The sequence below is a fragment of the Halichoerus grypus genome, chromosome 8 (genome assembly GCF_964656455.1).
Source record: "Halichoerus grypus chromosome 8, mHalGry1.hap1.1, whole genome shotgun sequence".
Classification (NCBI taxonomy): domain Eukaryota; kingdom Metazoa; phylum Chordata; class Mammalia; order Carnivora; family Phocidae; genus Halichoerus; species Halichoerus grypus.
Genome location: NC_135719.1, coordinates 77,388,678 through 77,401,548, shown reverse-complemented (window position 1 = coordinate 77,401,548; position 12,871 = coordinate 77,388,678). Strand labels below are relative to the sequence as shown.

General features: G+C 44.5%; 1 protein-coding gene across 1 annotated transcript in view; it reads right to left on the bottom strand.

Annotated features, from left to right (window-relative positions):
* Nucleotides 1-12,871, bottom strand: part of RYR3 (ryanodine receptor 3) — a 503,714-nt gene that overhangs the window by 67,063 nt on the left and 423,780 nt on the right. The window contains 1 exon segment of the mRNA XM_078053421.1: nt 5,770-5,900. Coding sequence (XP_077909547.1) covers nt 5,770-5,900 — 131 coding nt within the window.

The window sequence follows — 12,871 nt, the reverse complement described above, 5'->3', positions numbered from 1 at the left end:
AGACTTCAAATAAAATGTTATCTTTTGTGAACTGAGTTACAGCAGCAGGTCCTTTGCCACTAGGGTTACTGCTGGCTGGAAGCATCCCTTCTCTAGATTTTAGGTACCTAGGCATTGAAGGGTTAATGAATAAGAGAGGTCACGGAAATTCTGTGGCCTTTAGGAATACTGGTCAGTTGAAAGGAACGGTTTTGATTTCTCCCTTGATTGTATTTCCTGGAGCAGAGATGCGGAGCAATGCAGCCTGTCTTGGAGACAATGAATCTGCGGCTGAAACAAGCAGGTGTGCTGGATGCCAGGTGCAGTCACAAAGCGAAGGACGCGCAGGAACCTCCCTGCTACGGGGCAGGCCCCAAGCGCCCGAACGCTCTTTGCCTAGCCATGACGTTCTGCTGCTGTCGCTGTGGCTGAAGAGCTCTCTTCCTTGGAAGTCACGAGGGGTTCAACATCTTTTAAAATCCAGACAATTCAAAGGGCGCCTGGGTGGCTCAGTCGGTTAAGCGGCCGACTCTCGATTTTGGCTCAGGTCATGATCTCAAGGTGCTGGGATCTAGCCCCACGGCAGGCTCTGCGCTCAGCGGGGTGTCTGCTTGAAGATTCTCTCTCTCCCTCTGCCCCGCCCCCCACTTGTGGTCGTGCTCTCTCAAATAAACAAATAAATCTTTTTTTCTTTTTTTAAGATTTTATTTATTTGACAGAGAGAGACACAGCGAGAGAGGGAACACAAGCAGGGGGAGTGGGAGAGGGAGAAGCAGGCTTCCTGCAGAGCAGGGAGCCCGATGCAGGGCTCGATTCCAGGACCCTGGGATCATGACCTGAGCTGAAGGCAGACGCTTAACGACTGAGCCATCCAGGCGCCCTAAACAAATAAATCTTAAAAAAAAAAAGAAAAAAATCCAGACGATTCAAAAGGATTAGTAGCATGAAAGCCAAAGAATGTGACACTCCTGTGATTTACAGGGGAAGAGAATTCTATGGGCCAGACGTGGTTTACTGCCAATGCTGGGCATGTGCCGAGAAGGTCTGGCCTGTCCCTCGCAGCAGAACCACCATCAGGGGTGACATCAACATGGAGGTCTGCAGGAGCCTCCCAAACAAAACCATTTTACACATACAAGAAGCTACAGACCAAAGAAGGCAAGCCTTCTATCTTGAAACTCAGCACACAGAACAGTGCCAAGTGCCACAGATGTAACTGAAGTTCACAACTGTTTGCTCTCTAATTATCAACAAGGCAGCTCAGAGGGGTGTGTGTGTGTGTGTGTGTGTGTGTGTGTGTGTGTGTTTAAATGACACACAGACAATACATCACCAGGGACACTTTTCCCCTACCTAAGAAAAGTGTTGCTTCAGGGTGTTGCCCTGGAATCATTATAATGACCTTTAAAAGTTATTTATATGTAATTGGTCCTTGAGTGAAAGAAACATTTGTGATTCAGATGGTGTTTTATACCTCAAATGCCACATAATAAACTCACAGAATGAAGGCTGCTGAGTTATGTACCTGAAACACAGCCTCAGCTGGGTCCTATTAGAATCTGACACAAGACTGTTGGGGTTATCATTAGAACACACTGTCCTTTCATCTTCTACATCAGGGGTTCCCAAAGTGGGGTCCTCCCACTAGCAGCGGCAGCATCACCTGGAGACTCTTTAGGACCTGAATCCAGCTCTACTGAGTTATAAACTCTAGGGGTAGGACTCAGCAATCTTTGTCTTAATAAGCCTTCCACATGATTCTGATGTATGCTAGAGTTTCAGAACCACCAAGTAAGGTTCTAAAGTCAGATTTTCTTCACCAAGCAGCCCTTCCCCAAGAAGAGGGCATCTTCTTCTTGGAGAAGGAGAGTGCCACCCTTTGTGGAGGCAGACAGCTGACACAGGAACTGGACCTCCTGCTCTCTCTGGAGGGCTATTCAATAAGGGTCTGGAAATAAGCTGGCTGGCGACTAGGGTATCTTGTTTAATAATCTGATTAACAGACCACTGCCACATATAACCAAAGGTTTATGGTTTATCTAATTTTGAATATCTGGAAGGTACCAGTATTAAGCCTTTTCTAGGCATATCTTAATAATTTCTGGATGAATCAGAAAATGCTCCAGGGTCATATAGAAGAGTTACTAATACGAGTAACTGCTGGCAAAACACCAACTGTCAATTAATAAAGATGTCCAATTGACTGAAGCCTTGATACGTCAGCTCATATTATATTTCTAAACCAAAGGCTCACATCATTTGTCACCCTATACATCCCTCCCCCATCTTGGTCCCTCAGGCCACTCACTTTGTATAATGAATGAAGTCTACCTTCTTAGAGTCCATTAAGCCATCAGTCATCCTCTGGCTCCAGGCAAACCCGATTATCCCAGAACACATATTCACGTACACTCTACTTTTCAAGAGCCACACACATGGTCAGCATTTCCTCTGTTGATTAACTGAATGATGGAAACCATGGGGTCAGGGGACTTGGGCACACCCCACATTGTGTCACTGATGGACGAAAACTGTGTCGACTCTAATCACATTCTTCTCTTTTCTTCCCTGTGGAGTCTGCAGTGATTGATATTTATTTTTCATTTATGGATATGTCTTGTTAAATAAAAGTAAAGTACATAAAGTAAGAAGGAACATAATTCCAATAGCCTTTGAGAAGAACAAAGGGACAGAGTCATGCCCTTCCTTCCCAAAGCTCATCCAAGGCTTCCTCCATCTTTGTCAAGTCCTCATTTTGCCTGCTACTGTACGTCTATGAGCTCAAGAGCAGAGGAGGTCTGTTTCTACACGTTGGTCAAAAAGAGACATAACGATCTCCTGAATCACAGCTGGGGCAGAACAAACGGATGAATATCTAGCGCTGTCATGATGGGCCCATGTCCCTTCAGAGCTGCGCAGCAACACTTCGGCTGGCCTATGCCTACAGGTGTCAACAGCCCTTTCTCAACCAGAGCCCACCCAGCTGCTTAGCTCCTATGTGAGCTACAAGATGTGACTCATTCAGTATCAGGAATGGGCGGAGAAAAACAAGGTTAGAGATAGATTTTTGCTACTCTGAGAAAGGGGAGAAAGGGTGAGGTGAGGCTGGGAGGGGTAGGAAATGAACTTAGAGAAGTCACAGGAGACTCTGGAAAGCTGAAGCATCTGGGCAATGTCTCTCTCCTAACTTTGAGAACACTAGTCTCCACTGTATTTATTCGAGCTTGGGACCAGAACTTCATTAAGTGGCTTTGTCTAAATTGTCCTGGTCATCGTTTCTGGGGGCGATGTGCTTCTTTATCTGAAGTAACGAGAAGCAAGTTGGAATAAAGCCACTGTGGCTTAGCACTCTCCATTTTTACCTGGAGAGAAGAGGATGACACAGGAGTGTGACATGAATAGAAAGTTCTAGCTCTTAGAACTCTCTCAGGATCTCAAGACCGTTTGATAAGGAGGCTTGAACCGAATGGAATTGCCACACAGTCTAGTCATCTACTCTTACTATCAATATTTTCAGAGAATATTGGTTCTGAGCAGGATAGGTTCTGGTTTGAAATGGTTTATTACAGTTTTTTCTTAATATTGACTAGGCCCACGGTGTGGTAATTTTTGTTTCATGTTACATTAAATCATTATAATTCTTTCTAGTTGGAGTCCAAACTTTGTTTCCCTGCTTGAAGCTCCTCTGTTCTATTCCACTGACTTCCAGTAGGATCACAATTCATCCACATAGGAGGACTCTCCCTTCCATCTCCCTGGGAGCAGATACATAACCTGTCTTGGATTCCAGTTCTGGAGTATTCTAGAAAACTTTTTCTGTAAAGGACCAGATAGTAAATAGACTGTAGGCCCAGGAAATCTTTGCCACCATGACTCAACTCTGTCCCTGAGGTTGAACTGGAGCAGAATGTGCCACTTGAAAATATGCCTCTTGGCATAAGGATTATTTTGGGCTGATTATTTTTAAGAATCTACAAACACGGGAGAAACTCTGAAAACAGAGTAGAAGTTACCCTTGTGTAAGAGAAATCTAAATTTTATAAAGGAAATTTACATTAGAAAGGGGGCCTGTACCAGGCAGTGAGCTATTTACCAGAGATCACTTTTTCATCTGAGAGACTCATCTGCAGGGCAGGGCAAACCTTTACCAAATGTTTCCACTTCTCCCCTGTCAATTGCCTTCCTCCTTTTGAATCCCCAGACCCTTATCTCTTTCCTTAGCTCTGAACGGTCTGTCTATAAGCCTCAATCTGCTGGCTGCATTCTGAGTCTCGTATCTTTGTGGGGCTCCTATAGGTACTAATGTGTATATAATTACATTTTTTTTCTCCTGTTAATCTGTTTTTTTGGGGGGGTCTCAGCCAAGAACAATTAAGAGTAGAGAGAAAATTACTTTTCCTCCCCTACGTAGGGCTAAATTAAAGCAGCCACAGACAACATGTAAATGAGTAGGTGAGACCATGTTCCAATAACACACTATTTACAAAAATAGGCAGCAGCCAGATAAGGCCCATAGCCATAGTTTACCTACTGCTGTTCTAGAACTTAGTGTGTCAACACCCCTGTTAACTTCTCTTTCTTGCATAATTTCAATCCCTCCTGGTGTTTTTCTTTTTTTTTTAAAATTTAAATTCAATTAGCCAACATATAGTACCTCATTAATTTTTGATGTAGTGTTCAATGATTCATTAATTGTGTGTAACACCCAGTGCTCATCACATCACATGGCCTCCTTAATGCCCATCAACCAGTTATCCCATCCCCCCACCCACCTTCCTTTCCGCAACCCTCAGTTGGTTTCCCAGAGTCAAGAATCTCTCATGGTTTGTCCCCTCTGATCTCTTCCCATTCAGTTTTCCCTCCCTTCCCCTATGATCCTCTGCACTATTTCTTATGTTCCACATATGAGTGAAACCATATGATAAATGTCTTTCTCTGATTGACTTATTTCACTTAGCATAATACCCTCCAGTTCTACCCACGTCGATGTAAATTGTGGGTATTCATCATTTCTGATCGCTGAATAATATTCCATTGTATATATGGACCACAACTTCTTTATCTATATTTATCTGTTGAAGGACATCTCAGCTCCTCCCACAGTTTGGGTATTGCGGACATTGCAGCTATGAACATTGGGGTGCAGGTGCCCCTTTTTACTACATCTGTGTCTTTGGGGTAAATACCCAGTAGTGCAATTGTTGGGTCATACAGTAGCTCTATTTTTAACTTCTTGAGGAACTTCCATATTGTTTTCCAGAGTGGCTGTACCAGCTTGCATTCTCACCAACAGTGTAAGAGGTTGGTGTTTTCCTATGCTTTATTTTTTACAATGATAGACAGCATGTGGTCATCATCTTTGGAAACACAGCCTCTCCCTGACCTTGAAAAGTACAATTAGGTTGCTAGTGCACGTGTGCCCCTTCTGATGGCACTCTGCAGAGGAACTAATAAAGAAGTCATGTCCCCACGTGCAGAAGGGGACTTGAGGCCAGGGCAGACAAGAGAGCCTAAGGCTTTAGGATGGGAAGGAATTTAGAAATCAACCACACTGTCTCATTGTACAGAAGAGGAAGCCAAAGTCCAGTGATAACAAAGTACTTGCCTATGTCCATGTTTCCAGTAAAATGGAGACACACAACATGGACCCTAGCTTTGACCTCCTGGCCCCTCTCAGACTGTATAAACCAAAAGTGCTGCAAGGCTGCTGTTCCCTGCCTGAGTGGCCTTCCTTCCTGGCTGCTCTCCTCTCAACACACGGGTTGATGACCTCTGAGGGAAGATACTTACTAGACCTCTCCCTGGGGGTTTTGGTGTTGAAGACTGAGAGTGGATTGTAGCGGTTAAGGGTGGGCTCCAGGAATGCCACTGGGATGGCAGCCGCCAGTGAGGCCAGACATTCTCCAAGGGCAGGACGTTGCCTGGAAACAAAGAAGTCCATTTAGAAGTGGTGCTACCACAAACTGGCCCCATGCATGGTGGGCCAGGCCCCTTTCTCAGGATGTCTCAGGCCACCTCCCCATAGATTACTCTACTGGACATCCCTGGATCCTAGGCTCAGCAAGATTACAAGTACTTGTCCCTCCCCGCCATCTTTCTCTGGACACTGACCATTGGTGTACAATGGTCTTACCACATGGACCCCGGTTCTTAAAACTGGTGAAGGCAATATAATAATACACTTTGTAGCTTTGTTCTTCTCTCCCAGCATTTCTGAGTTTTGCCGTCATTCAAATTGCATTTGATCCTCTCTCTCTTCTCAAAATGTTTTGAAATCTTCTGTGTAATCTCTGTGTGTCTATTCCCTGCTTTGGATGGAGCTGGTGTTTGCCAGTGGGAGCAGTAGATAATGGGCCCAAAGCACCAATAAGACACAAAATAAAAGACCTGCCTTTCAAGAGAAACACATCCTAAAGCACATTGCTTGATTTAGAGGAAAGACCTCTAATACCTGTTACTTCTCACAAATATTCTACACAAATATTTGAGTGTCCATCATGTATAAAGTTCTGGGTCTCAAGTATGTCTGTGAGATGAGCAACCAAACAAGAACAAAATGCTTAGGATTCCTTGTTCAGATTTCCAGTTCTCCAACTGGGAGAACTTGTGTTTGCTTGCCTGCTAGCCAAGTCAGCAAGGGTAAGTAATGGAAACCAGCCACTGGCTGGTTAAAGCAGAGCTGGTACTGAGATTGTGTTTCCCCTCCTGGACCTGGGCTTAGCCCTGGAGTCGTACTAGCTAGCTCAGCGGGTCCCTTCTCCCAGTGAGTCACACAGTGACAGTGCTGGCTTGACGGGGCCCTGTATGGGCACTGACATCTGTTGCTTTCCGATGAATGAGAGACCAGAGCCATCTGTTTTTCCATCATCAGTGTCTTCTTTCTGTCAATTACCGGCATTCAATCACTGTCAGACTACACACCTGTTATGTGAGTTACACACGTGATGTCAGTTCCCAAAGAAGGAGGAAAATGTCTTCAAACTAATACTATGAGTCCTTTCTTAGACCACGATACAAAGATAATTAGTGGAAAATGCAGAGACAGGTCTATAATTAAGAGTGGATGGGGCTTACAGTGTTTGAACATATCTTGTTTGCCTTCCTTTGTGTCTGACCAGTCGGAATGAGTGCTGATGCTGTGTATCTGAAGCCCACTAGCAGAGTCCCTGGGAGCTGAGGGTGTCAGGCTGCATCTTGGGGGATGTTAACAGGACCATCATGGGGAAAACTGCCAGCTAGAGAGGGCACACTTGGAGCCAGGAGCAAAAGCTTACACGCCTACCGCAGTTCTATGGAAACAGAAAGGCATTCAGCCCTCAGGGTTCCCTTCAGCTCCCCAACAAAACCTGAACTGAAGGCTGGGTTAATTGCCCTTCACTGTGATAACAGCCAACAATTCCAACAGCACCAAGAAGCCACAATGTGAAAAGTGTAGGGTCTCCGGATGTGTATAACAAGCATTTACTACAGGGTGGGGGGGGGGGGGGCTAGGAGAGCCACTGCCTGCTGAGGGGTAAGCCACAGAGTCTGAGCATTAGCCTTTGTCTTCCAGACAGTAAAAAGCCCAGACCTTCTCCTTAGAACCCTGAAGCAGTGGATAAAATAACATATTTATGGTCTAATTACAAGAATTAGGATCGACGTGCCACTTGATTATAGCAGAGAAAGAGACACACTTGAACTGGCTTAAAACTGTGATCTTAATTGGTCCCCCAAAAATAACTTGATATGGCTATCTGGGGTAGAATCAGAACCTGCAAGGGTCTAAGAACTGCTGAGAGGCACTAGGAATCTGCTGCACCAGAGGGAGGAGGGTGGAGGGAGATGGTGGGTGAACGAGTGAGTAGAAAGCTGTCTTGGAATCCATCCCCCCACACCCCCCATCTCCTGTCATGTTACCAAACTTATGGAAAAAGTCACCTTTTGATTAATTTATTTAAAAAAATTTTTTTGAAGATTTTATTTATTTATTTGACAGAGAGAGCAAGCGAGCGAGCACAGGCAGGGGGAGCGGCAGGCAGAGGGAGAGGAAGCAGGCTCCCCGCGGAGCAGGGAGCCTGATGCGGGACTCGATCATAGGACCCCGGGATCACAACCTGAGCCAAAGGCAGCCACCTAACCAACTGAGCCACCCAGGTGCCCGCCTTTTGATTAATTTAAAGGACGATTAATATATGTGGTTTTAATCCTCATCTTCTATCTTCTTAGGCTCAGCTTTTAGGGGACTAGCTGACAGTTTTCTTAGCTATTAAGTGAGCAGAGAACTTTAAAATCAGCCTCCAGCAAGCAAGCAATCACTTCTTAGAGGTGATGGCACAGCCTTCTCCTTGCGCTGGAGGTGTGACTGTGAGTGCCCCCCTCCGGGTCTGCTCTGGGGGCTGAGCAGCAGCCCTCAGACAGACCAGGTCCTCTGCGTCCTGTGTATCGAGCTGCCCAGCTCCCGCTGCAGCCTGCACCCCTGCCGGAAGGCGAGGGAGTGAGATGTAGGCTTCTCTGCGGGGACCCTCTGCACCATGACCTCCCTTCGGAGCAAGCCTCACTGTTTCAACCAACCACAGTGGCCACTGAGGAGAAATACTCTTATTTCCTCAGTCTTGCCTTTCTGGGAGGAGGAAAGAAGGAGCTAAGCTGTGAGGGTGAAAGAAATGCCAGAGGGAGAGCACCGATGAAAGAAAATCTGGGCGAAAATCAGGATGACAAGGGGGTAAGGTCAAATCTGAGCGCAAACTCTACTTGGCCCAGCAAGATGAACCTTGGAAACAGCGGGGCCTGAGTTGCCTTGGTGATAACTGAACCCATTCTTCTTCTCTTTTCTCTTTCTCTCATCAAATTAAAGTCCCGATCTCACAAAAGTGGATTTCTAGAAAGTTAGTCGGACACAAAGGCAACCCGTGGGGGCAAAAGACAGTTTTCCAGTGTTATGCTGCCTCGGGGACATGCATTCCCTGTGCTCTCTGATATTAATTACGGACAAAGCTGAGTCTCAACAAGCTCACAGCAGGGCATTTTCTAGTCTAGGGCACACAATGATGCTAATTAGCCATTTGGCCAACAGGCATAAACAACATGTTCTCCTGGTTTCGCTGTGAAAAGTTCTGTAAAAGTAAAGCCCACAAGTCTGCCAATGACCTTGGCCCCCAGACCCCAAGAGGGACTGAGAAAATGCCTGCTGTTAGAATGCTTCTCTGGTCATTAGCGCCCCCAGGGGGCAGTGTGGGTATGGACTGAGCCGAATAAGGGCTACTGAAACAGCTCCAGCCACCAAAGGGTCTACTTGAAAAGTCTGTTCACTGGATGTGGAACTCTCTTTCTCTTTCCACTTCAGTTCCTACTGCCTAGCACAGTATCTTTCATATAGTAAAACTTGGTCAATGGTGACAGGTTGAAGAGGGTGCGATTTGTATTTCAATTTTTGTTACTTTCTAATTTGATAAGTTGCAGGCTCTCCTTGTCCATCTCTCGATTTTATTTCCACGGATCCAGATCTAACCTCTCAAATGTCTATTGTTAGGGATCCAGGCAGAGTGAAAGTCATCACAGTAATAAGAATTATGCCTTGTACCTATCTGGTGTTTTGCAATTTTGAGAGTACCCTCATGTATGTTCCAAAGGATGCTAAGGAGAGGAAGTAATATGTAGAGGAGGGGCAGAGAGCAGAGGCAGGTCACGGCTCTAGATCAGCAACACGAGTCCCCTCAGAGGCTTAGGGAAGGTATGCAATGTTTGGTCAGAAACAACTGGTCATAGGCCACAGGACAGGAAGGAATAAATGTCTCTGAAGTATGAAGGGGAAAAACACCATTTTCATTTGAAATAAAATGAAGGTTCCAATGCTTCAATCAATTCCAAGTTTCGCTTCTTGACCAACCCCCCTCAAATGCTGTGATCAAAGTATCTCCCCATCAAAGAAGGCAAGTATTCTCTGTGGTTAAATGCATAAGCCTTTACCTTTTGCTGAAAATTTGTTGAAGACTCTACTTGTCAGTGACCTCAGTGTTGTCTCAAGTGGAACATATCCCAAAAGAAAGGTCTCTATTCTGTTTCAATGACCTTCTTTTCTTTACCGTCAACCCTGTCACTGAGGTGTCTAGAGTCTCTCCCACCCACAATGCACACGCAAGCTGTAGCTGGAAACCAGATATTTAGTGGTTCCCTTACAACCCTGCAGACATTCATTAGCCACTTTAGCAAAAGATGGCAGAGAAATGGTGCATTTGACTGAAGTTTCCTCCCTAAAGCGCACAAGAAATGGAGAAAAAATTGGGGAGACATTGAAATCTTTGCTGAAATAAGAAAATGTGTGATAATGTCAAGCCACAAAGTATGGACCAAATCAAGTGGGGACACTGAAACTGAAACATACTTTCTGGGCTAAGAGCAGAGTGTAGAAATCTCTGGAAGTAAATATGGGGATTCTGAGGAGCCCAGAATATGAACTTGTGCTTAAACAATGAAGGGTGTGGGGGGGTGCAGGGAGACCTACTGGGGATGCAGGACCAGATTCATACTGCAGAGAAGCAGGCAGGACAGAGTAGGGAAGAAGTGTACATGCCATCATTCCTGTGACCTGGACTCCGAGCCTGGAGAGGACACTGGACGGGAAGTAGAGTACAAGAGTGAGAGGTAACCTGTCCTGTAGCTGCTGACTCAAGTCCTCTACTGGATGGAATAAACCTACTTTACTTTTTTATTTATTTTAAAAAAAATATTTAATTTATTTGACAGAGAGAGAGAGCGCGCACACAAGCAGGGGGAGCAGCAGGGAGAGGGAGAGAGAGAGAGGGAGAAGCAGGCTCCCCACTGATCAGGGAGCCCGATGTGGGACTCAATCCCAGGACCCTGGGATCATGACCTGAGCTGAAGGCAGACGCTTAACTGACCAGGCACCCAGGCACCTGGAATAAACCTACTTTAAATGACTATACAAGAGCCCTATGTCTTTAGGTTGCACTAAAAATTTTACCTGTGACCTCTCACCTGGGCCACTTGCTTACTTTTGTTGGGGGAGACATCAAAGGCTAGAGGTGGATGCACTCTAGTGTTAAACGCACTCTGCCTAGAGTGAGGGAGTCCTGAGCCAGTTTGTCAGATGTGAAGCTGGATGATGCTTCTTCCCCATACACTCCTTCAACACCCCCCCCCCCACACAGACACGTGCACACATGCTCTTTTCCATTCTTGAAAACTAGCAATTAGCTAATGATCAAGAAATAGATGAGAAACATGGTTCTGAGGAAGAATTATCCAGGAAGAAATACAGAAAAACTCTTTTTGATACATTCACAGAAAATAAAGAAAATAAAGAGAGTCAGGAACATGGAGAAAGTTTGAGAAATACCTTACAAACCCAAAACAGGAAAGAGCAACTAGCTAAAAGTTACTTGGGAGAAAATGAGAAATGTGGAAGATTAAGGAAAAGCCAATAAACCTCTCCCTGAATAACAGCTAGGGAAAACCCCCCCTGCAATTACAAAATAAAGTGAAAGATTTCTAAAAAATGGAAGACCCAGTTCTGAATACTGAGGGAGCATATTAAGTTCTGAGGAGAAGCAGAGGGGACTGATGTAGAATAAGCACATCCTGGAACATATTATAGGAACTTACTGAGCTTCAAGACTGAAGAAGGAATCCAACGAACAGCCAGTTTTTCCCCTCCCACTGCAAAGTCATGTGTAAGTCAGTAAATCACCTGGCCCAGGGCGTATTGTCAGAATACAAAGAAGCAAAGTCTATATGCTTCTGAGGGAAAAAAAAATTATGACCCAAGGATTTTATACCACAGAAATTGTTCACAAAATCAAGGGGTAATATTCCAAAATATGCAAGGATTCAAGAGTATCTAAGAACTCTTAAAGAAACAAATACTTAATGATGAATCTGGCCAACCAAGACACAAAACAAAATTAAAAATTTGGAATGGGAAAGTCATGGTTCAAAAGGATTGGCTATTCGGTGAATCATTACAATACAAACTAAGGTAAACAACTCAGGAAATATTGGTTCTAGAATAGAATGTAAATGTTATAAGAAATTATTATTATGATTTTAGAGAGAGAGAGCGAGAGAGCACGCATGTGTGTGTGCGAGTGCAGGGGGGAGGCTGGGGGTGGGGAGGGCAGAGAGAGAGGGAGAGAGAATCTTAAGTAGGCTCCATGCCCACTGCAAAGCCCAATGCAGGGCTCAATCCCACGACTCTGGGATCATGACCTGAACTGAAATCCATAGTTGGAGGTTTAACCGACTGAGCCAACGAGGAATCCCTGTTTTAAGAAATTATAGAGCAAAAAAGGAAAGGTAGAAAAGATAGCTAGGAATACAAGTGTACCAAATTTGCTTACCTTTTTAAAGTAGAAAGGTAATGAGATTTTATCTAAATAATAAATCTAAAAATAGGAGTTGAATGGTAAAGGAATTCAGTTTTTTAGCTTCATCCAACAGGACAAAGTTGCAAAGCAATATGGATATTATGATCCCACATGTGTACGAATGTACATGTGTAGAAAATATCTGGAATGACATACACCAAATTGTTAACAGTGGTTTCCTTTGGGAATTGGATCAGCTTGTTTGGATTCAAGATTTCTGAATTGTATTTCTGGTACCAAAATGTGCACTTGTTTAAAACCATAGCTAATCTGACAGCTGAGAATGGTAAAGGTCCAGGGTTGTATCACATAGAAACTCATTAAACACTAAAGTAACAGCCTCATGTCCCTTGAGTTTTTCTGCAAGCTTTAACCACAGGAACTCTGAAAGCTATTTGGAAGCTGTGATTATGAAGAAATAGACATTTCTTCAACGTTTTTTGGTCACTAGCACATGATTTAGCTTGGCTATACAGTATTGCTTCTCCAATCACATACATTTACCAGCCATCTGTTAGAAAACAAAA